Here is a 22,024-nt window from a genome sequence, read left to right as displayed (position 1 = left end):
GCTTGTACATTCCGACCTCTGTGATCCGATGAATGTTAGAGCTCGAGGTGGGTATGAATATTTCATCTCTTTCATAGATGATTATTCAAGATTTGGGTATCTCTTCCTAATGCAACGTAAGTCTGAAGCCTTTGACAAGTTCAAGGAGTATAAGGCTGAAGTTGAAAACTTATTAGGTAAGAAGATAAAAACACTACGATCTGATAGTGGTGGAGAGTATATGGACATCCAATTCAGAACTATATAATAGAACATGGGATTGCATCCCAACTCTTGGCCCTTGGTACACCTTAGCAGAATGGTATATCAGAAAGAAGAAACAGAACCTTGTTGGACATGGTTCGGTCTATGATGAGTTATGCTCATCTTCTAGACTTGTTTTGAGGTCATGCAGTGAAGACTGCATATTATATCCTGAACAACGTTCCCTCGAAAAGTTTTTCTGAAACACCTTTTGAGTTCTGGAGAGGCCGTAAAGATAGTTTACACCACTTCAGGATTTGGGGCTGTCCGACACATGTGCTAGTGACTAACCCAAAGAAGTTGGAACCGCATTCGAAGGTTTGCCTCTTTGTAGGCTACCCCAAGGAAACGAGAGGAAGATACTTTTATGATCCGAGTGAGAACAAAGTGTTTGTTTCCACAAATGCTATCTTTTTAGAAGGAGACCACATGAGGGATCATAAGCCACAAAGTAAGCTCGTTTTACGTGAGATCTCAAGTGAGACTAACACTGCTGAGGGTTTAACAAGAGTTATTGAACAGACCGACAGATCAACAAGAGTTGTTGAGGTCGGGACGTCTAGTCAACTAGCTCAAGAGTTGAGACTGCCTCGACGTAGTGGGAGGGTTATGAACCCACCGGATCGCTACATGAGTTTGACTGAAATCCAAAATGTCATTACGAATGATGGGATCAAGGATCCATTGTCTTTTAAGAAAGCAAGCTCAGTAGCTTTCCTGGTACTGTATGTAGATGATATCCTACTCATTGGGAACGATGTAGAGTATTTGACTGACATTAAGAGTTGGCAAGCTACCCAGTTCCAAATGAAATTTGGGTGAGGCACAGTATGTTCTTGGAATCTAGATCATTCAGGATCACAAGAACAAATGGTTAGCCCTGTCTCAGGCATCGTACATTGATCAAATGTTGATCAGGTACAGGGTATAAAATTCTAAGAGGGGTTTATTACCCTTCACGCATGGAATCATTCTGTCTAAGGATCACTATCCTAAGACACCTCAAGAAGTTGAGAAGAGGAGACGGATTCCTTATGCTTCTGCTGTAGGAAGTTTGATGTATACAATGTTGTGTACTCGATCCGATATTTGCTATGTAGTAGGGATTGTCAGTCGGTATCAGTCCAATCCAGGATTTGATCACTGGACGACGGTCAAGACGATTCTCAAGTAACTTCGGAGAACGAGGGTCTACATGCTTGTATATGGAGATAAAGATCTGATCCTTATAGAATACAACGTTGTTGATCCCTTTACAAAGGCCCTCACGACTAAAGTGTTTGAGGGTCACTTGGAACTCGGGTCTGTTAGAATATGCGACAATCTTGTCTAGGGCAAGTGGGAGATATACTGGGGTCTGCCCTAGTTTATTGTATATTGTATTGTACATTAGTCTCCCAAGTCATTAGAACAGTGGAGATGTTGGGATTGGTTCTAATTCTCCCGGAGTCTCGTTGTTTTGTGAACATACACATTGTTTCAATGAATAAATAAATGTTATTTAATTCTGGCATTTACTCATATCCAATAAACAAAGCTCCTTGGTTATCTTATGTAAACTTAAGCATGTATATGTGATATACAAGTGGATCATGCCTTAAGTGATAACCTAAATCGGTCTGTAGTATAAGGATTAAGGTGGGATATCTGTATCCTGATGACGCTACGGATACGACTCGCTTTGTAGAGGTTTGCAAATGTTGTAAAATACAGATGGTAGATCCTGACCATTCACGTGGGAACGTGGAGCAGGGGTGTCCTATACAAAGAGTGTGTATAAGACCTGGACCACGAGATGATGACTCTGTATATAACGTCTTTGATACTAGAGTCTTATATCTCACCTAAACGACTATAGGTGAACACGACCTCAATCCTGAGTGTTTTTGGGAACTCTTGCCTTTGAGAGCGGTCCTTTAATTAGTATGGGTGATAGTGGCCAAATTGCCAACTCAACATGCTACCTTTTTGGGGACTTGTTTGCTCTGGAAGCTGGGAACTCAATCTAGAAGATGGAATTCACTCTTCCCAAAGCAGGATAAGTAGAGAGATTGCTCCCTTAAGGGCTGATTCCGGGGCTTGAACATAAGTGGCCACAACTTCTCTTTGAAGAGAAGACTCGGTCATAGTAGGACTATGACTTATGTTTATTAGAGGGATCAGTGGTACTTAAGGAAATAGATGTAACACATGACTAACCGTTATTGGCCCAGCTGTACTTATCGATCTATAAGGGTTTCGCACTGCTGATTGTTAAGATGACACATAATATTTGTGGTAAGGAGAGTTCAGCTATCGGTCTTTAGTGAAGTGTCTGGCAGTTAACGAATGGTGGATCCCATGACTAAAGAGTTTAGTCAGTTATTCACGTACCGTTGGAGCTTCGAGCTACAGGTCCATGAGGTCCCTTTGGTAGCTTAATGGATTTAGTTGAGGATCAGTTCTTGGTATTTATTTGAAATGTATTTTGATTATATGTGATATAATCGGTTTGATGTATAAGATACATCTAATGGAAGATTGATGTAAATGAAATTTACGTTAAGTACCATGGAATAGAAAAAGAACTATGGTTTATATGTTTCATGAGATGAAATATTAAAACTATAGGTTATAAATATAGTATGATAAACTGGTTATCATTTATGTTTATAATAATATTAATTATTAGATAATTAATTCTTTTTCTTTTAAATAACCAAAGTAGTGGGTGGTTATTTGATTATGGTAACTGTGAGTTTAAAAGAAAAATGGTTTCTTATTTTCAAAAAAAGTTTTTACAAACATTTGAAAAGGTTTTTGAGATTTCTCTCGCGAAAAAGAAACTCACGAAGTCGTCAAGTAAATTCAGATTTACTAAACAACGGCTGGACGAGGTAAACGATCATGTAGTGGCGAGCTAAATGATCGTGCAACATTTACTAAACGATCGTGGGCCCAAGGTAAACGATCATGTAGAGTCTGTACGCAACAGACTGAGCTAAACGATAGGCTAGACGATTGCATAGCTTTTGCTAGACGATCACATAGCTTTATCTAAACAATTGGGCAGCGACCTATACGATAGGTCTCCGCCATCTCCCAGTTGCCCAGTCGTGTACACGATCGTTGTTTCCTTCGTTTGTCTACCTCATACTAAGGCCAAACAAAGCCCACCCTCTGGATTCTCACGTGAAGAATACCAAGGTCGCCTGGTGGTGTCAGACTCAACTAGACATTGTCGAAGTTTTCTGGAGGCCGTTCGTGGTGCTGTAGAGGCCGTTCACTGTTGCAGAGGAGATCGTGACCGAGGCGATCGTTGAGGATGAGCGTGAAGAGTTCATGCCGTGTTCGTGCGGTGTTGCAGTTGTGTAGATCAGGCGTTAGAGGTTGTTGTTGTTCGATTAGAGTCACGCAACGGAGCGTGGAGACGCATCTGCAACTATTGTAACATTTTCCCTTACTGCATTTGTCGTTATTCATGCTGTAATTTCTGCATTTGAATTGTATAACCGTTTGTATTGAAGTCGATTGTAAATATATGTTCATTCATGATTGTAATTTGGAATAATCTTGTTCCGCTGCTCATGGAAATCTCACTTCCGATTTCCTTCACATTATTCATCAATAATTTAGGTATTCTGAAATACCAGTACACTAGGAAATTCCAAATAAACACAGAGATAAAAAAATACAGCTTACTGTATTATAAATCCTAGGTTAAGCATGCATAAAATTAATTCTACAGAAAAATGAAAGAAACTTTCATTGAAGACTCGATTAGAAATTACCAATTCTTCTTTGCATTGAAACTCCATAAATACTACCAAAAGAGTTTCCTTTTCTATTCTCTAAGAATTGTTGAGGTATGTGGTTTGTGGGAACCAAAAGTGAATTGGGAAGTTGGAAGAATTTTAGAGAGGGAGAGAATTTTGTATACATAACTCTTCTTGCAAAAAATCACTTGCATAAACATCCACTCTGCGTACGTTGTGCAGGTGTTTTATCAAAGGAGGGAGAGTTTGTGAAACGTGGGAGTCATCTCACGTTTCTATTAACTTCTTCTTCGTAACTGCGTACGTTTATGTTTTTCAGATCTTTGTAAATAATACATCAGCTCCCCTCTTTGTGGGTACCAACCTAGATCTCCCATCTTTCAGAACTTTGTATCTCAATGGTAACCAACCCAAATGTCAAAGTACGAATCATTAAATGTCTTTAGGTCCACATTAAGTCCCTTCGATGTCTTCAAATCCATCAGATCTCTGTCTAGATCCACCTAGATCTCTCTAGGTTCTTGATCAAAATTTTGGGTAATAAAATAAATCTCCTTAATTGCTTTCAGATTGTTAGATATAGATGTCAAAAAGTTGTTGTATTGTGGCAGAACAACTGTCTTGAAAGCAATTACAGTGCAACTTTGGTACTAATCCATGTGCCGATTGCTCCCCGGTTAACATAGTTTCCAATTTCAAATGTGCACTCACCGAAAAATGGATTAGAATCAATGAAAATTATGCTAAGAAAACAGTAAATCTAGAGAAAAACATGTGAATAGGAAAGATAAAAATGACTTTATCTCTTTCTTTTCAAAAGTAAGAGCTATTTAAAGGAAAGGTAAGATCGGTTTCTATAAACAAAAAATCATTTTGAAACTAATTTTAAAACAGTTTTAAAATTAATTAAAATTAATTTTTAGAATTAACCACCAACAATTAATTCATGTCTTTTCTTTTGCTATATTAATCATTCTAAACATTTGTTTAATCTAAAAAAGAATGTTATAATGCAATATCGATAATATTGATAACAAAATTGTTATAAAAAAATTGATGGATCAAATTTTAATTTCAATTTAAATACTATTTCAAGAAAAAAAACCAATTTAAATACAGAGTATAAACAAGATGAATAACATTTGTTTCATAATCATTTTGTCTTTTAAAATTAAGCCTATGAATATTACTTTCATCTCCAAATTTCTTCCTTGGTTATCTATTTTTCACTAATGATTTAAAAAACCAAACCAATTTTTTTAAAACTAAAAAAAGTAGCTTTCAAAAAGTTGTTTTTGTTTTTATAATTTGGTCAAGAATTCAACCATTATACTTAAAACATATGCAAATCATGGTAAGAAATGTTGATGAAATATGCTTAATTTGAAAAAAAATAAAAAACAAAATGATTATTAAATGGAGCATAAATAATGAAGATAGATGGAAAGTTTGATTTCAAGATGAGTAACATACATGTGCGAAAGCATAATTCAACTAGTATAAGATATGTATTAGGTAAGGAAATAAATCTAAAATCAAAGAAGAAATAGCTTAATCAACATTTAGTGGACATCAAAGTAAAAGCAGGTAAACAGAATAGCCATCGGTAGCGAGAGTAAAAAAAATCTAGAGATTTGGTGTTTATGTGTTTCATTGCCATATAATAATTAAAATAATTAAAGAGTAAACATAACAATTAAAAAAATCATGTAATTTTTTAAAATATAAAATTAGTAAAATTATCCAGCTCATTTAAAATATGTCATTCAATTTGTCATGCCAAATTTCATTTGTCTATGATAGTTGTTTACTAACAGTAATGTTAATTAAGGACCATTTAAAATCATTTTTCAAATCTCAATGACCAAATAGATATTAATTCAAAATCTTATCGATAAAAAATGTATTTTACCATAAACAAAAATATTTAAAAAGTTTGAGAAAGGTTAAAGTTAAGAAAAAAGGTAAATAATGTAAATGAGAAAAAAAAAAAGAAAAAGAAAAGTACATGTCGTCTCACAGATAAGGATGAGAATAGGATCGATCCCCGTTCTAGTGGAATCAGGAATATGTAAATATAGGGTGTATCCAAGGTTTAAAATATCGATGTCGACGAAAATATAGAGATCTTAATTTTACAAAAATTTTGATAGAAATATCGATAAAATGTTGAATTCGATGGATATTTCTGGAAAAAATTATAAAAAAACAAAAAATTCAAATTAGCAAATAAATATTTTATTATTTTCAAATATGTAAATATGCATATTACTTATATTATATTTATATTAGTGGTATTTTGATGCTTGTTTTTTTGTGTTTCGTGAATTTTTTGACGATTTAATGGAAATATCGATTTACCCTTCATATTGGTATTGAAATCATGTAAACATGGAAATATCAACATATCGATAAAAATTTAATCTATGGATGTATCCCATGTTTTATTCCGTTCACCATTCTAGTAAACATCATGAAATAAATAGGATCTCATTTTTTTTTTATTTCTATTCCTTGATATTCCCATTTATGCAAACTAAACACCAACTCCATTCAATTACATGGAGATATATTATTGGTTTAGCAATGTTTATTTGAACTTTCAATATTGTACTTAAAGCTTGTCAAATATTGTGTTTAAAGATCTCTAAATTTTAAAAGGTCTAATAGGCCACCAACTTTGAGTTAATATCTTTTAGATCCCTAGCATATTTAAAATCTTTAAAAATTAATTGATTTATTTGGCAAAAAAATTGCTTATAGAACTTTTCACTTTTCTGTGTCTTATAAACTTATAAATATATCAAATATCAAATTATACCATAACTTATTAGATTTAAGTTAAAAATTTAAAAATCTCTACTAAAAGTTGAAAATTAAAAAAAATGAAGAATTAAAAAAAATGAAGAAGGAACGTAGTTAAGTCAAAATATACCAATAGTCCTATCACGTATTTATTGTAAGGGATTGTTTAAGAAACTGAAATATAATCAGATTTATTGGAATTAACTGAATGTTGGAATACGTGAAAAATCGAGTATAAATAAAAATGACATCATAAAGTGTAAAAATAGAAAAGAAGATTGGATTAAAAACAGAATGAATATTATAAATTGAGATCAAAACTTTTAATTCAAACATAAATTTTAGATTAGATTAGATTGCAAACTTATTCCATTATATGTTCTGAATAAGCGTTGTTATCTTTACGGAAAAAGAAGCTATTTTTATTTATTATTTTTTGTGTAAGAAAGTGAAAGGATGGAAGAAAAAAAAAACTCACAAAGATACCAAAAAAGAAAAAGAAAGAATGAAAAGTCGTTACGTTAGAAATCCCAAGTCCAAGGTCTCTGTCGTTTAGCCATGGCGGAATGGCGTGGATTTGTGAGGTATATATACCAACCATCGTCGCTGTTCTTTTCTTCGCGATATGAACAAGATAATCATTTTCCTCGTTTTCGTGCATCATTTGATCTTCATCACCATCTCCATCCACTCTCTCGCAAGTGTTTCTCTGTAAGACGCAATCTTCTAATTCACCGTTCCTCTTCGTCTTCCCTTTGCAGTGCGCCTTTGTATCTCTTTCGCGATGGATTCTTCTGTCAAGTCGTTTTTTGTGGAATTCAGAGCCTCCGCCAATGCTTTCCTGTCCAAGTACGAGCCACTGGCTCTCGTTTTTGTCCCTCTTTTGGTCCTACTATTGGCTCGGTTGCTTCAGTCATTTCTGGATCTTGTTTACGAAAGAGGACTTAAAGCCACCTTCTTATCGTTCTTCATGGCCACGATTAAGTATGATCTTCGCTTTCGCTACTGGAGTTGTTAATTTGATCTTTTTGGAAATGTGGTGATGTTCTTGGTTGTCTGATTGTGTCTGTGGAAACAGGTTAATTCCAGGGGTGAAACGTCGGATCGATTCTGAGAAGCAGAAGGTTGGTTTTCGTGTTTATGGTATTATAGTTTCTTTAAATGATATGAAGTTGCATTTATGAGTTGATTTTATGTTATAGCAACCATGTTGATTTTACAGAACGAGATTGTACGCTTACGGTCTGCTGTATTTGTTTTAATTAAATGAGTAACTTTAGTGATATGGTATGCGTTGAGAACCTATCGGTAGGGCTGCTGGATCAGTTCAGAGCATTCCAAATTATTATTTCTGGGTGGCCATTTAGTTGGTCAAACTTTGACCCAGAGCGTTGATTCTTCTTTCTTTATTCCATGGCAAATTTGATACCGCACCGCATTTCCTTCATTCTGGTATCTGTCTTTGGTTTAGATTAGATGGTCACATCCTTGGAAAATCTGGCAATGAAGAACTCATCCATCTTCTGTGTAGGAAATATCAGTGCCATGTTTTTCCACCTTTGTCTCTACATGTACATATATGTTGATGTCCAGATATCTTTCGAAGGAGAAGACAAGAAACTTTAGACCAAATTGAATTCTTTTGAAATTTTTAAATGGAGAAATGATTTAGAATCTCAACCATTGTTTACTTGCTTCTAGTTTTATCAGATTTAAGTAACTATATCGTGGTGGATCATGGTGGACCTTGTGGTATTGTACAGTCTAGCCGTTCAATAGATTTAGTGTTTGATGTCTCCAGACTCCATCCTCTGGTGCTTAAGCCAAATCTTTATTGAAGTTAATCTGGAGATGCTTTTACACTTGGATTGTGCCTACAAATTGGCCTATGCAGTGCCTCTCAAAATAAGTACAACCAATCGCTAGCCATATAGGTTTCATTTATTTATTTTTTAGAGAAACTTGATTTTCATTGAGGAAAAAAAAAAAAAAGAAAGAAAGAATACACAGTCGTACAAAAAGGTGATCCCGAAAAAAGGTAGCCAACTACAAGATAGGGCTCCATTCAAGTACGATGAGACCTAGTGAATAATTGTTTTGTTCGATACAGGTATGAATCCAACTTGGTATTATTAAAACAAAAATGGCTAGAAACCAAGGTTCAAAGAGAACCAAAGAATCTAACACAGGACCAAACATCGTCAGAGAAAATCTCTCTACCCTTCAAGATTCTATTATTTCTCTTGCCCCACAAACTCCACCAACTAGCACAAATCCATGTCTCTCTTTGAGTTTTGATTACAAGTTTTTATATATATATAATTGTTCTCTTGGTAACATCTTACTTAGTTAGAAACCCTTTCTCTAGCGCCTAGAGAGGTTTTTTGTATGTCCTTGTATTCTTTCATTTTTTTTCCCAATGAAAGTAGTTGCTTCTATACAAAAAAACCATTTCTCAAGAAATGGTGGATTGAGGAGAAGTTTCTCGATCAAGTCCATGCAACGTTGAGGGTTGGCAAAACTAAATTCGAACACCTCAAAGAAACTCTACATACCACCCAAGCAAAGTCACACCTCCAAAAGATATGATCGAGGTCTTCTGCTGCCATCTTGCAAAGAATACAACAATGGGGCCTGACCAAAAAGGTCTGGCTGAGATCTGATCCAAGGTGTTAACTCAACCATGAAAAATCTGTCAAACAAAGAACTTGACCTTCCACGTAGAGGAGAAAATAGATTCATTAGCCATGTATGTTTCATGATTTCAGATACCTCATACCTTGAGTAGCTATAACCACTTCACAGAAATTGTTTTCCTCGCCATTATCTCTTTCCAATTTAGGCTAAAGAGAAAAACTATCATCATAACTGATAACTAATACTTGGTACTTATAATTTTGGTGATGATGTTTTGTTCAATGAGCAGGTTGTGGAAAAATTACAATCCAGCGGTAATTCTAAAAGAGAAAGTTGGAGGACGGAGTTGCCAATGGCAGGCCTAGGAACTGAAGTCATTGAGAAAATGAAAAATGAGAAACAAAACGATGTGGTTTGGCAAGGCAAATGCTCCGGTACAGTGTATGTTTGAAGTTTGCACAGGCATATTTACTGATTCAATACAACTTAATTAGAATATAGTTACACTAAGATTGATATATATATATATATATATATTTAAAATGTCAATATTCATGATTATTTTTCATTTCTGAGCAGCTACATTGGAGGATCTGAATCTGAAGGTCATTTTTCTCTCATAAATGAGGCGTGTTCAATGTTAGTAAGTTGTAGCTGATCTATGACTTTTATGTTTTATCCAAAGTCTCTACTGAAGTGCTGAAGTCACTTAGCTATCATGTAACTGGTGAAATTTCGTTATTTAGTCATAAGTACTGGTAGTAATTATGTGGGGTCTCATGTTTTGCCCGTGAACTCTCTTTTCTGAAAATGTTCCTGAGTTAGTGCCCCTGATGTCAAAGAACAATTAGCTTTCTACAATTACAAAGTTCTGTGGCAGAAACGAAGTATTTGTTATACTTAGATACAATTATGGATCAATAATGAACAGAGAGAAATTAATTAGCTTGAACTTAATTTGAACTCTTTACCAATTAGCTCAAACTTAACGGATCAAGCTCTGGAGACTAAAGTAATTTATAATGATATTGTAGCTAAAAATTTTGAGTTCAAATCCCTCAATGTCATTTATTTATTATTTATTTTTTAGACATCATCCGGGTTACTGATATCCTATTGAAGTGGAGTTTGGATTTTATTGAAGAGCTTCCTTTTTCGTTACAAATAAAACTCCTAAAGGATCATAACATGTTTGATAGATCTTTAACAATTCACCTTGGGCTGTTCTGGATATTTTTTTTTCAGGTTTGCACATACAAATCCTTTGCATTTGGATGTATTTCAAAGTGTGGTGCGGTTTGAAGCTGAAGTAGTGGCCATGACTGCTGCTCTTCTTGGCAGTAAAGTGGAGGCTTCTGGAGGGCAAATCTGTGGAAACATGACATCCGGAGGAACCGAAAGCATACTATTGGCTGTGAAATCAACTCGTGACTATATGAAAGCCAAGAAGGGAATTAAAAAACCTGAAATGTATACTCCCTCTGTTCATCATGTATGTTTTGTTCTATACATTTCTTGGCGACCTTAAATTTATTGTAGTTTTCCCTCAATGTTCAGGATAATACCTGAGTCTGCACATTCAGCATATGATAAGGCTGCTCAATATTTTAATATCAAGCTGTGGCGTGTCCGCGTAGACAAAGAATTCAAAGCAGATGTCAAAGCTATTCGAAAATTTATCAACAGGAATACTATCTTGGTATCTATTTTTTATTCTCTTCTTACACTTGTATTGACGGAAATTCTCTTTTTCTACATTTTCCTTATTTTTATTCACAATTTTGTATATGTTACCCCATTTTCCATTCATAAGAACTAAGAAAAGCTGCTTCACCCTGTTGTAGTATAAATATTTATATCTGTATGTTAGCTGATTGTACTTTCCTTATGCTCTTAATATTGCAGATTGTTGGATCGGCACCTGGGTTTCCTCATGGAATCATTGATCCGATTGTTGTATGTTCCTGTTTTCTTGAATTATTTAGTTGTTTTCTATGTGCTGGGACAAAGACCATCAATCTTAACTTACGTGGCATTTCTTAAGTAATTTCTGATCAGGAAAATTTTGTAATATTCTTGCAGGAACTTGGGAAATTAGCTTCTAGCTATGGTATTTGTCTGCATGTTGACTTTTGTCTTGGCGGCTTTGTGTTGCCGTTTGCGCGTAAGCTTGGGTAAGGCTGTTTGGGTTTATATCTGAACAAATTTTTTTATATGCACTAAAAAACCATAGCATATTCAAAGTTATCTTAATTAGCTGAAAGTTTTTATAACACACAAAATACTTCTAAACAAACCAATATGTTGGTCGTACTTCTAACATGGAAAATAGCTGTTTGCAGTTTTGAATCACGTCTGAATGGAATGCTAGGATCCAATCTTAAGAAAACAAATTGAAATTGTGTTACAATAATTACTCGATAGCCTTTCATGAGGGCTAGCTTCTCTTTCACAATCGACAATGGATTAATTTCCCAAATTCTACTCGATCCCTAAACCCCTAACAGGGTTCACACCTCTCTTTAGGCTTTGATTTGTAAAAGGTTTTTGTAATTATCTTTAGTTCTTATTTAGCTTAATTGGAGCCCTTTTTAGGTTGTTTCATTTTCATTTTATCTATTTTATGGTTCTTATACCTTTTCATTTTTTGTGAGTGAAAGTTTGGTTTCTCATTAGGAGGGAAAACCCAACTGACCCTAACAAACTAGACATAAAGTTCAAATTTAAAGTTTAAAGATTAATTAATTTCTTTTTGATGAAATGTATCATTCAATTTTTAAAAATTTTGAATTTGTCGGGATCTATTAGACACAAAATTGAAAGTTAAAGAACCTATTAGATACAAAATTGAAAGTTTAAGAACATATTAGATATAAAATTGAAAGCTTAAGAACTTATTAGAAATTTTTAAAAGTCCATAGACCAAATAGACACAAATCAAGTCAGGTACAAGATTTGTAATTTATCCTAACTTTAAATATGCCACTAACATTCCTTTTACGACACATTAATCTATCAGGAATGTTCTTAGTTGTACATTATCAGATGCTTTATCACTAATCTCTCTCTCCATGTTTCCATAGTGAGGATATAGGCCTTACTATGAAAGAACATAGCGATTTATTTCCCCCGTATGTGTGGGATCATATTACCTAGTACAGCACACCAAACATGCAATGATGAGTTATCATTTAGAATTTACGTGAAGCAATAGTGTCGCAATTATTGTACATTAACGATGTTTTTCTGTCCATGTTCGTTATTGAAATTTTCTTTTTATTCCTTATTTTCAGGTACCCAATTCCACCTTGTGATTTTTCAGTTAAAGGAGTGACATCGATATCTGTGGACGTACATAAATATGGATTAGCACCCAAAGGAACAAGTGTAGTTTTGTACAGGAATCATGAGATTAGAAAGGTAGTTTCTTTTACTGAACCATTTAGACTTTATTTGATTAGATTGGAATAATTGGTGTCCCTTCGGGGACATCCGGTAAGATTGGAATAATTGGTAATGGTTTTTTTTTTTAAAAAAAAAAAAAAATTATTTTTAAAAAATTTAAAATTTATTATTATTTTTTTGAGATAAGTAACCAAACTTTCATGGAGAAAGCTGAAAAGATACAATCTCAAAACACAAAAGTTTGGTTTCTTATAAAAAGAAAAAGAAAAAAAAAGGTTTAAAGTTCAATTGCTAGTAACTGGATATTAGATTAAATGACTCAGATGAAATCAAGATCCCTTTAATCCCTATCTTTTCTACAATTAAAAATCATTTTTATATTATTTCTGATTTCACTTGGCTTTATGGTTGTTGGTCGGTTGGTGTTATCTTCCGGCTGTGCCTTCCTGCCTTGATTTCAACAGCATCAATTTGTTGCTGGTAAGTTTACTTATCCTTGTTACTGAAACGTTGGGTTTTCATACCTCAAGTTTAAATCAAGTTTTTATTAGCTACTAATGTGGCAGCTATTGGGCCTCCATAGTTGTCATCAAAGTTTAACTTTATTTTAGGATGTATTTACAAAACTGTGATATAAATAATATGTTTTCTTGTCACGTTTCATAAGTGGAAATCTCCATGGAGACTTGTTACAGATTTAGGCTAATACTATTTCGTACTTATCCTTTTCATGCGAGCAAAGTCCTTGTACTGAAAAAAAAAAAAGAAAAAGAAATATGCTCCCTCGACCTTTTGTTGTGGTCGATTTCACAGAAATGACATTTCCTTTTTCAATTTTTGGTCTTTTAGTAAGTGAATGGTCTGGTGGGCTTTACGTCTCTCCAACAATAGCTGGAAGCAGACCTGGTGGCTTGATTGCAGGGGCGTGGGCAGCAATGATATCTTTGGGAGAAGAAGGTATCTAAGACATGAATGCAATGACACTGTTTACCTTGTATGTGGTTAAATACTTTGCTTTGAGCTCATTGTCATTCAATTGCTTTCCATAGGATATTTGCAGAATACAAAAGAGATCATGGAAGTGTCAAAGAGGGTACATAGAGGGTATCTTCTGTTTCAATATGCTTTCTATTCATCTATTTAGACTGGGAAGAACTGTAGGGTGTTTTTCTATTTCAAAATCCATTACTTTTGGTGCAGGATAAACGAAATTCCCGAGTTATTTGTCGTTGGAAAGCCAGACATGACAATTATAGCATTTGGGTCTTCTGTTATTGACATTTTTGAAGTCAATGACGTTATGTCATCAAAAGGCTGGCATTTGAATGCGTTGCAAAGACCTAGCTGGTGAGCTTTCTCACCGAGCATAAAGAATGTCATATTTGGATCAGATTTAAAATGTTGCACAATCTTTTTCTTTTTCCTTCCAAAATTCCACTATTCTTCTCTTGCACTCAAAATATGGTTTTTGTGCCCATTTCTACCTAGTTAAACGATTAAAGGCCTATTTGGACTGACTAGAGAAAAAAATATTTTTCAAAAAAGTCTTTTTTATTTAAATTCTTTTGATAAAAACGGTTTAAAATATACTTTGAAAGTGTTTCATAAGCTATTTTGAGTGGTTTTCAAACACTTATTTTTTCCAAAATGACTTATTTTCAAAATTAAATACTTGAAAAGTTAAACCAAACACACCCTAAGACATCTGTATTTCCTTTTGAAGGTCGGAATTTGAAGCCCCACTCATTCATTTGTGAGGGAATGCTGAACTGGAACAGATTTTGAAATTTTCGACTCTATACTATGCTCTGGTGTCTTTATCACATTATGTCTGATCCATCTTCTTCGACTTTAAAAGATTTAATTAAACAGTAACTCTAATTAGTGAAACAGATTTTTCATTCCCATTGCCTACAAAACTCAAAAGCTTTGAGTGCTTAAAATTCAGTACGGTGGAAAAAAAAAGTTTGATGGCATTGATTCAATGAAACAAGACAGGACCCACCTCTGAGATGGGTTCATGTTTTCTGTTCTACTGTTTTCATGCGTCAGCTTTAAAGTTTCCAGTTCAGTCCAAAGTTTTAATATTCTAAAAGACTAATCATCTCTCATATTGATTCAGTATTCACATCTGTGTGACGCTTCAACACGTATCGATAGCTGTCGACTTTCTCCAGGACCTGCAAGAATCTGTCAACACTGTAAGCTTATTTGCAACAATCCTCTTAGTCCATCAGATGCAATTTAACTAATATACTTATTTTCAAGATGCCTTATTGACTTTGTTGTAATGCCTTGAAATTGACATCTAGCGATTTGTATTGGAATTCGTATTTGTCATACTTATATTATTAATGAATTTGATCCTAGGGTTTAGAGAAGTACATTATAAACTCTCTAATCTTAGAGGCGCATCTGATATGTATTTTGAATGTTATCACTAATAAAATTGTTTTACCTCTACTCGTGGACGTAGCTAAATACATTGTTAGTGAACCACGTAAATCTGTGTGTCGATTCTCTATTATTTTACGTTTTCTGATTTCTTTGTTTGTTGATGACTTATTTATTTGTAATGATATATTTCAGGTAAAAAAGAATCCAGGTCCAATTAATGGAGGATTAGCTCCAATATATGGTGCAGCAGAGAGAATGACAGACAGATCTATGGTTCAGGAGTTGCTCATAAGTTACATGGATGGTACATGCTAGCAAGCAGTGGCATGCCTCATTTCTTCACATTGGTTTGTTTCATATAGACTTGATTTTATATTGTGTCATTTTCCAAAAAAACAACTTTAAATTATGAAAAGAATAAACTTTATTCTTCAAAGTTTACATAGTTTTAGTTGCTGTAATGTGTTGAATTATTGGCTCATTTTTATCGTCTTATAAACATGTATTGAATACTTTAGATGTATGCTCCAATACTAGGTGGTTGATGATTCTGATGATACGTTTGACCTTAGAAAAACTTTTAAGGGTGTGTTTGGTATGTGTGTGATAAAAGTAGAGAGTTGAGTTGAGTTAGTAATTATTATCTGGGGAGTTAAATTTTCTGGGGAGTTAAATTGTCTGTGTTTGTTTGCAGAGTTGAGTTGAGTTGAGTTGGTAATTATTATCTGTTTTGTTGTGCAGAGTTGAGTTAAGTTGAGTTAGAGGATCTGATGCAGTTTTTTTGTAAATGAGATTAGTTATATTTTTTTTGTTTGTTTTTTTATTTCATTTTTTCATTTTTTAGTTTTATGCTTTGCTATTGTTGATTAATTTTCAAGTATACACGTATTTTCTCAAATTATTTATGACATAAACTGGATAATTTCAATTTTTTTTCTCAATATGTAGAACATAATATATTATTTTTCATATATTCTTTTCAAAAACTGTAATAATTCTAATTCTCTTCAATCGATAAAACATACCAACAAAATATATTTCATATTGCTGCTCAATTAATTAGTATATTGTATATTGTATGTATATATATTGAATGTAATTATCCCAATTACTAATTGGTATATTGTATGTATATATATTGAATCTTGCTAACTTAATTTTATTATTTCACATATCATATAGTTTAATTTTATATAATATGGATAGTATATTTGGGGATCCAAATGGCAAAGATGAGGGAAGAGAGAAAGAAATGAAAATATATTGATTTTTAGAGTTAGTTTTGAGGAATAAAAAAATGGAGTTTTGAGTGGGTGAAAAATAGGTTTTAATAACTCATAGGTTTGACAATAAAAAAAAAAATCTGGTTCCAAATGGCAAAGATGAGAAAAGAGAAAGAAATGAAAATATATTGATTTTTAAAAAAAATCTGGATCCAAACGGCAAAGATGAGGGAAGATAGAAAGAAATGAAAATATATTGATTTTTAGGGTTAGTTTTGAGGGATAAAAAATGGGAGTTTTGAGTGGGTAAAAAAGGGTTTTAATAACCTATATTTTCTTTATGGGCTTAACAAATATGAGTAATAAATACCCATTAAACGTAATAATTCATATCATTTATCAAACATCTCCTAACTCAAGTTTTCTAAGGCTTTTGTTGTCTTTTCAATGTTGTCTCGAGTTTTTTATTTTATCCTATCTAGGTGATTGTTACTTATAAATTAATCATTAATAATTTTACACAACATAATATAAGAAAGTCGACAAGTTTGATGAAAACAAAAAAATGGCCGAATTGAACTATATATATATATTAGCTAATTGAATTACGTGGCCTCTTGCACCAATTTATCGAAATTAGTATTTAACTATTTCTCTTTATTTAAATTGTTTAAATTGGTCGAGAGTTTAATTTAAGTTAATTATCTTATTTTATTTTGATAACTTAGATGTTTCATCATATACATTTCCAAGTGATTAAAATTAAAATTTAATATATTTATATAATTCAAATATTGTTATAAAAATAATTTAAATATTAGGCAAACAAAATATCTTTTTTTTTCCCCCAAATTAAATGATCATTTCCTGTGACATCTAGATCGACCTCGTTGAGTCATATATAATCTACCGTTCCCATGGTCTCAAGTATTTTGATGGCTTGACCCTCATTCTTAATGTGAATACCATCGATACGAAATTGATGTCACATACTGATCTTGTACACCATGATAAGTATGCGAGCATTGATATTCTTCTATAGTGATTATATCTAGACTGCCAAAGGAAGATGAGGTTGTTGAAACTATTTTAAAGATAGAACTTTGTAGCACCAAACCTTTGGTAAATTGTTTAGTACATGATAGTTTGATTGGAGTTATAAGAGCTTTATGTTCATGTTGACATTGCCGAGTCATATATTATCCATGATTCCCATAAACTAGAACGACTTTGCTCGAGTCATAAACTATCTAAGATTTCCTATGATGTCTAGATCGATTTTGTTGAGTTATATACTATCCATGATTGCCATGACTTTGAATATTTGATGACGGACCCTCCTCCATAATGTTTATATGATACCGGAATGCAAGCATATGCATCGAAGTAATAAAATCCCAACTAAATTCGGGTATTGTTCTCAGAGACTAGCATGCACAATTTATCATAAACTTAGCTATTGTAGTTCCTTATCGATTTTATTTAGGCTACTGGAGGATGGTGTATGAGCAATAATTAAGTGCGAGTGACAAATAAACACAAGAGACAAATTAGAGGAGAACGAATTCAGGGTGTTGTTTCATTAAGAAAATCCTAATGGTAGTAACATGCAATTAATTAATGAAGATATGTTGAGGCTAGAAGTTCTAAATTCGGGAAATCATTCATCAAGTTCATTCCGTTCTAACCCTAGTTTATCAAGTTTAAATTTCTTCCCATCGCTTAAACTAGTATTGCTTTAAGACCCTTCAATTACACCCCTTATTAATCTCAATTCATTTCCAGACAATCTTGAGTAATAATCTAAATTATCAAATCCAGCAAATTAAACTCTTCTTCAAGCAGTAGAATTTACCTAAATTAATTGATTAATGGCCAGTTAATCAAAGCAATAAGAACAGATAATTTATAAACCTCATCAATAATTAAATATTTGCAATATCAACAATTCATTCAAGAAATTCAAAACTCTAACAACACCTTAGAATCTAGAATTTAGCTACACATATTTTCAATATCTATAAACCCTAAGTAGAAAGAAAGCATCTTAGACAAGGAAAGAGTTAGGGAAACAAAAATCAATCTTCCTTTCCCGTCACCTGATCACAATCTTGGTCTTCTCGACCTTCGCCAATGAATTCCTATATGATTTCCAACTGGACTGTCCTTTTCCAGATACTTTCGTTCTACCTTAGGTCGAAATTTCCCCAAATTTTTCTTCTCCCCATCACCTGACAGCGCTGCTGCTTTTTATAAGAAATTGTCGTAGTGTTGCAACACTGACATTCGAAGCAATCGCAGCGCGCACTTGCCATCCGAAGCGTCACAACGCAACAAGGCAGCATTGCGACGTTGGCCTATTCTCTGCTCTCGGGTCTTCAGCATCGTGCGGCAGCATTGTAATGCTAGGTCAACGTTGGCCCTCCGATTTTTTCCTTCGAAATTCTTCCTCTTTTCTTCAATTTTGGCCTCTAGCTTCCCTCCTAATTTTATAGTTGGCCCCTAGATACTTGTATTTGAACTTCTGCCTTAGGTAATGATCATATTTGCCCAATTTTCACCTAATCCTTAGTTTCCTTAAATCAATTCAACAAACCACATTAAACCATACCAACTAGCAATAATAGCTCACCCCAAACTTAAAACTTTGCTAGTTCCGAGTAAAGGAAAGAAGGAAAGAATGAAAAATAAGAAGAATAACAAATACCAAATAACCAAGGTCTTAGGTATGCATGCTCTCACTCAAATTTCATCAGCTTCTCAATACATACAACACATATCCAGAGAAAAATTCATACACATCCTAATCACTGAGCATTTCTAAAACCAAAACTTTTTATCCCCTATGTGTGTGACCCATCCTTTAATTCAAAACTCATTCACTGACTTAAGATTTAATTAAGTTTCATCAGCTTTCCTTATACTCTGGCTCAAGCACCAATCATTAAGCACCAACACACTCAAGATAATAATATATCAACTAAGAGGCTTGCATTACTCACTCTAAAAGGGTCCCTAAACTTGCATGATTTTACCTAAGGGTACTAACTTTCACATAAATACTGTAGGGACTCATCCCTAGTCAATTCCCAAGTGTCTTAACTGATCACATAAATGGCTGTTTTTTTTTTACCCCCATCCATGCATACACATTACTATTTTTTTAAAAAATAAAATTATTTTTTTAGAATAATGTTCTTTTAAGCTCATTTTCTCTCTTTCTTTTTTTCTTTCAGGCAAAACAACCTCTCTCTTTTTTACCTCACTCAGTATAACATTACCAATTATCATGTCAGACACTCTCTAACCAGTGGGGCCTTTCGAGGTGACAATCGAATTGACATAAATTAATTTCTTGTTCAGTTGAAGGTTCTAAATTAAAGTGGTTTGTGCTCAGAATAAACAGAGGATACAAAGAGGGATTTAAAGCAAAGAAAACTCAAGATAGGACTATGTTATCCAATTTCCATTTTAAAGCATGACATACATCAAGAGTGACTCATCAACCATCATCATTAGAACATGCAACCAAAGATCCCAATTTAATCAGTCTAGAAATTCCTCCTAACCAAAATTAACCCGTTTTCAAAACACCCTTTAGATTTTTTCATTAATTCCAAAATTAACAACTCAACATGCATCAATCATTCAACTCAAATTAACATGCATATACGTTAAACAGATAACCCAAGTACCAAGTACATAGTGAAGGAACTCTTATTCAAGAGAACCAGTGAGTGGAAACTAGATCTTTCCAAGCCCATTGTGAAAGAACAAAGCATTCACAAACATACAAGAACAGTTATGCATTATAGAAAAAATTACAGCATGCTTTCTTACTTAAATACAAAGGGAATCGAGAGACATACATTTGAAGAACTCTTTTTCACGTATTCCTTCGATCTGTACTGGTCAGGCATCCCAACAAAGTCTAAACGATCATGAATGAAACAAACATCCAGTGTAATCACGAACTATCTAATTCTCGAATGGTAACCTTTGACACTACCACTTAGTTACCTTGGTATTCTCGGAGTGAGAATCCAGGAGGTGTGGGCTCTGTGTGAATTTGGTAGAGGGAAGAAGGATGTATACGATCAAGTAAATGGGAAAAAGGTTTAGCCTATTGTATAGGCAGTGGGTACTCGATCTTTTAGTAAACGAGGAGCAATCGTCTAGTAAACTTTGCTTAGTCGTTTAGTCTCTCGAAAGGGCTATCGTATAGCTTTCTTTCACTTGATTAATTGTATTCAATAATCATGTGATTCTTCAAAAAATGAAAATTCTTTTCATTTTATTCTTCTGTTATTAAAACTGAAATTAACCTCCCACTTGCACGGTTAATGGAGAAAGGAAAATAACCAACTAAAACAATTATCTCATAATTATTTTTATTATAAATAAATATAATAACTAATTTATCATAGGGAGTTGCAAATATAGACATTAGACCTAAACTACTAGCAGATATAACACAATGTAAAAAAAATTGTAAATATGACCAAATTTAAATAGTCTATCAATGATAGACCATATTATTGGTAGGAGTCTATCAGTGATAGACCATATCACTGGTAAGAGTCTATCAACGATAGAAGTCTATCGCTGATAGACTTGTCTATATTTACAATTCTTTTTAAGTGATGTTACACACTTGGTTATTATTCCTAAAAATGCTACCAATTGCAATTGCACTTTATCATATTATATTTATAACCTATAGTTTTAATATCACATCATATGTAATATATAAACCATATTTCTTTTCTCCTTTATTTATTATAAATCATGTTTATATTAACCTCCAATTAATGTATCTAATACATCAAATCAATTAAATCACATATAATCGAAAAAATTTAATTATATCATATATAATCAATTTCACTCTTGTTAATTTGAACACTTCAAACTAACCCAAAAACTGATTCTTAACTTGAATCCATTGAGCTACCTAGGGGACCTTATGGACATGTAGCTTGAAGCTCCAACGGTACATAAGTAACTGACTAAACTCTTTAATCACGACCATCCGTCAACTACCGGACACTCCATTAAAGACCGATAACTGCACTCTTCTCATTACATATATATTTTTGTGTCCATTGAATATAACCAATCAATAGTACGATAACCCTTCATAGATCTCTCGTAAGTACAACTGGGCCAATTTACCATTTTGCCCCTATAGTTACATCTAACTCTTTAAGTACCACTGATTCCTTTAATGAACAATACATCATAGTCCTACTATGAGTGAACACTTTTTGGGCCATGAGAAAGTGTGTGGCGCTACATTGTTCAAGCCTCGGAATCAACCATTAAGAGAGAAATCTATCTACTTACCTCTGCTTCGAGGAAGGAGTGAATTCCATCTTGTGTAGCTGAATTTCCAGCTTCCCAATCAGACGAATCCCAAAAGTGATAGGTTTGAGTCAGCAATCTGGCCACTTGCACCCATCAAAATCAAAGGACCACCCTCATAGGTAGGAGTTCCCAACTCACTCTGGATTAAGGTCATGTTACTTATGGTCATCCTAGTGAAATGAAAGTCTTTGT

At 33.6% G+C, this 22,024-nt stretch overlaps 1 protein-coding gene across 2 annotated transcripts; it reads left to right on the top strand.

Annotated features, from left to right (window-relative positions):
• Window positions 1-7,247: 7,247 nt before the first annotated feature.
• LOC120068171 (sphingosine-1-phosphate lyase) lies at window positions 7,248-15,799 on the top strand. Of its 2 annotated transcripts, XM_039019877.1 has the most exons (16): window positions 7,248-7,387; window positions 7,565-7,787; window positions 7,882-7,927; window positions 9,730-9,881; window positions 10,020-10,079; window positions 10,686-10,910; window positions 10,998-11,139; window positions 11,346-11,396; window positions 11,523-11,614; window positions 12,734-12,860; window positions 13,310-13,325; window positions 13,695-13,802; window positions 13,895-13,949; window positions 14,046-14,192; window positions 14,968-15,046; window positions 15,435-15,799. In XM_039019877.1, the coding sequence occupies exons 2-16, from the start codon at window positions 7,588-7,590 to the stop codon at window positions 15,555-15,557; spliced, it is 1,623 nt and encodes a 540-aa protein (XP_038875805.1). In that variant the 5' UTR covers window positions 7,248-7,387; window positions 7,565-7,587; the 3' UTR covers window positions 15,558-15,799. The 2 variants fall into 2 exon arrangements, with proteins under 2 accessions (XP_038875805.1, XP_038875806.1); XM_039019878.1 differs by lacking the exons at window positions 7,248-7,387; window positions 14,968-15,046; window positions 15,435-15,799 and adding an exon at window positions 14,569-14,954 and having other exon boundaries at window positions 7,410-7,787.
• Window positions 15,800-22,024: the final 6,225 nt, after the last annotated feature.

This window comes from Benincasa hispida, chromosome 12, assembly GCF_009727055.1.
Source record: "Benincasa hispida cultivar B227 chromosome 12, ASM972705v1, whole genome shotgun sequence".
NCBI lineage: Eukaryota > Viridiplantae > Streptophyta > Magnoliopsida > Cucurbitales > Cucurbitaceae > Benincasa > Benincasa hispida.
This window is presented reverse-complemented; position numbering and strand designations above follow the sequence as displayed.

Bases quoted from the DNA above. Each gene is read 5' to 3' on its own strand.
- LOC120068171 (XM_039019877.1), top strand. From the start codon at position 7,588: ATGGATTCTTCTGTCAAGTCGTTTTTTGTGGAATTCAGAGCCTCCGCC. The intron at 9,882-10,019 runs GTATGTTTGAAG...ATTTCTGAGCAG, and splicing joins GGCAAATGCTCCGGTACAGT to CTACATTGGAGGATCTGAAT. The intron at 13,803-13,894 runs GTATCTAAGACA...TGCTTTCCATAG, and splicing joins GATATCTTTGGGAGAAGAAG to GATATTTGCAGAATACAAAA.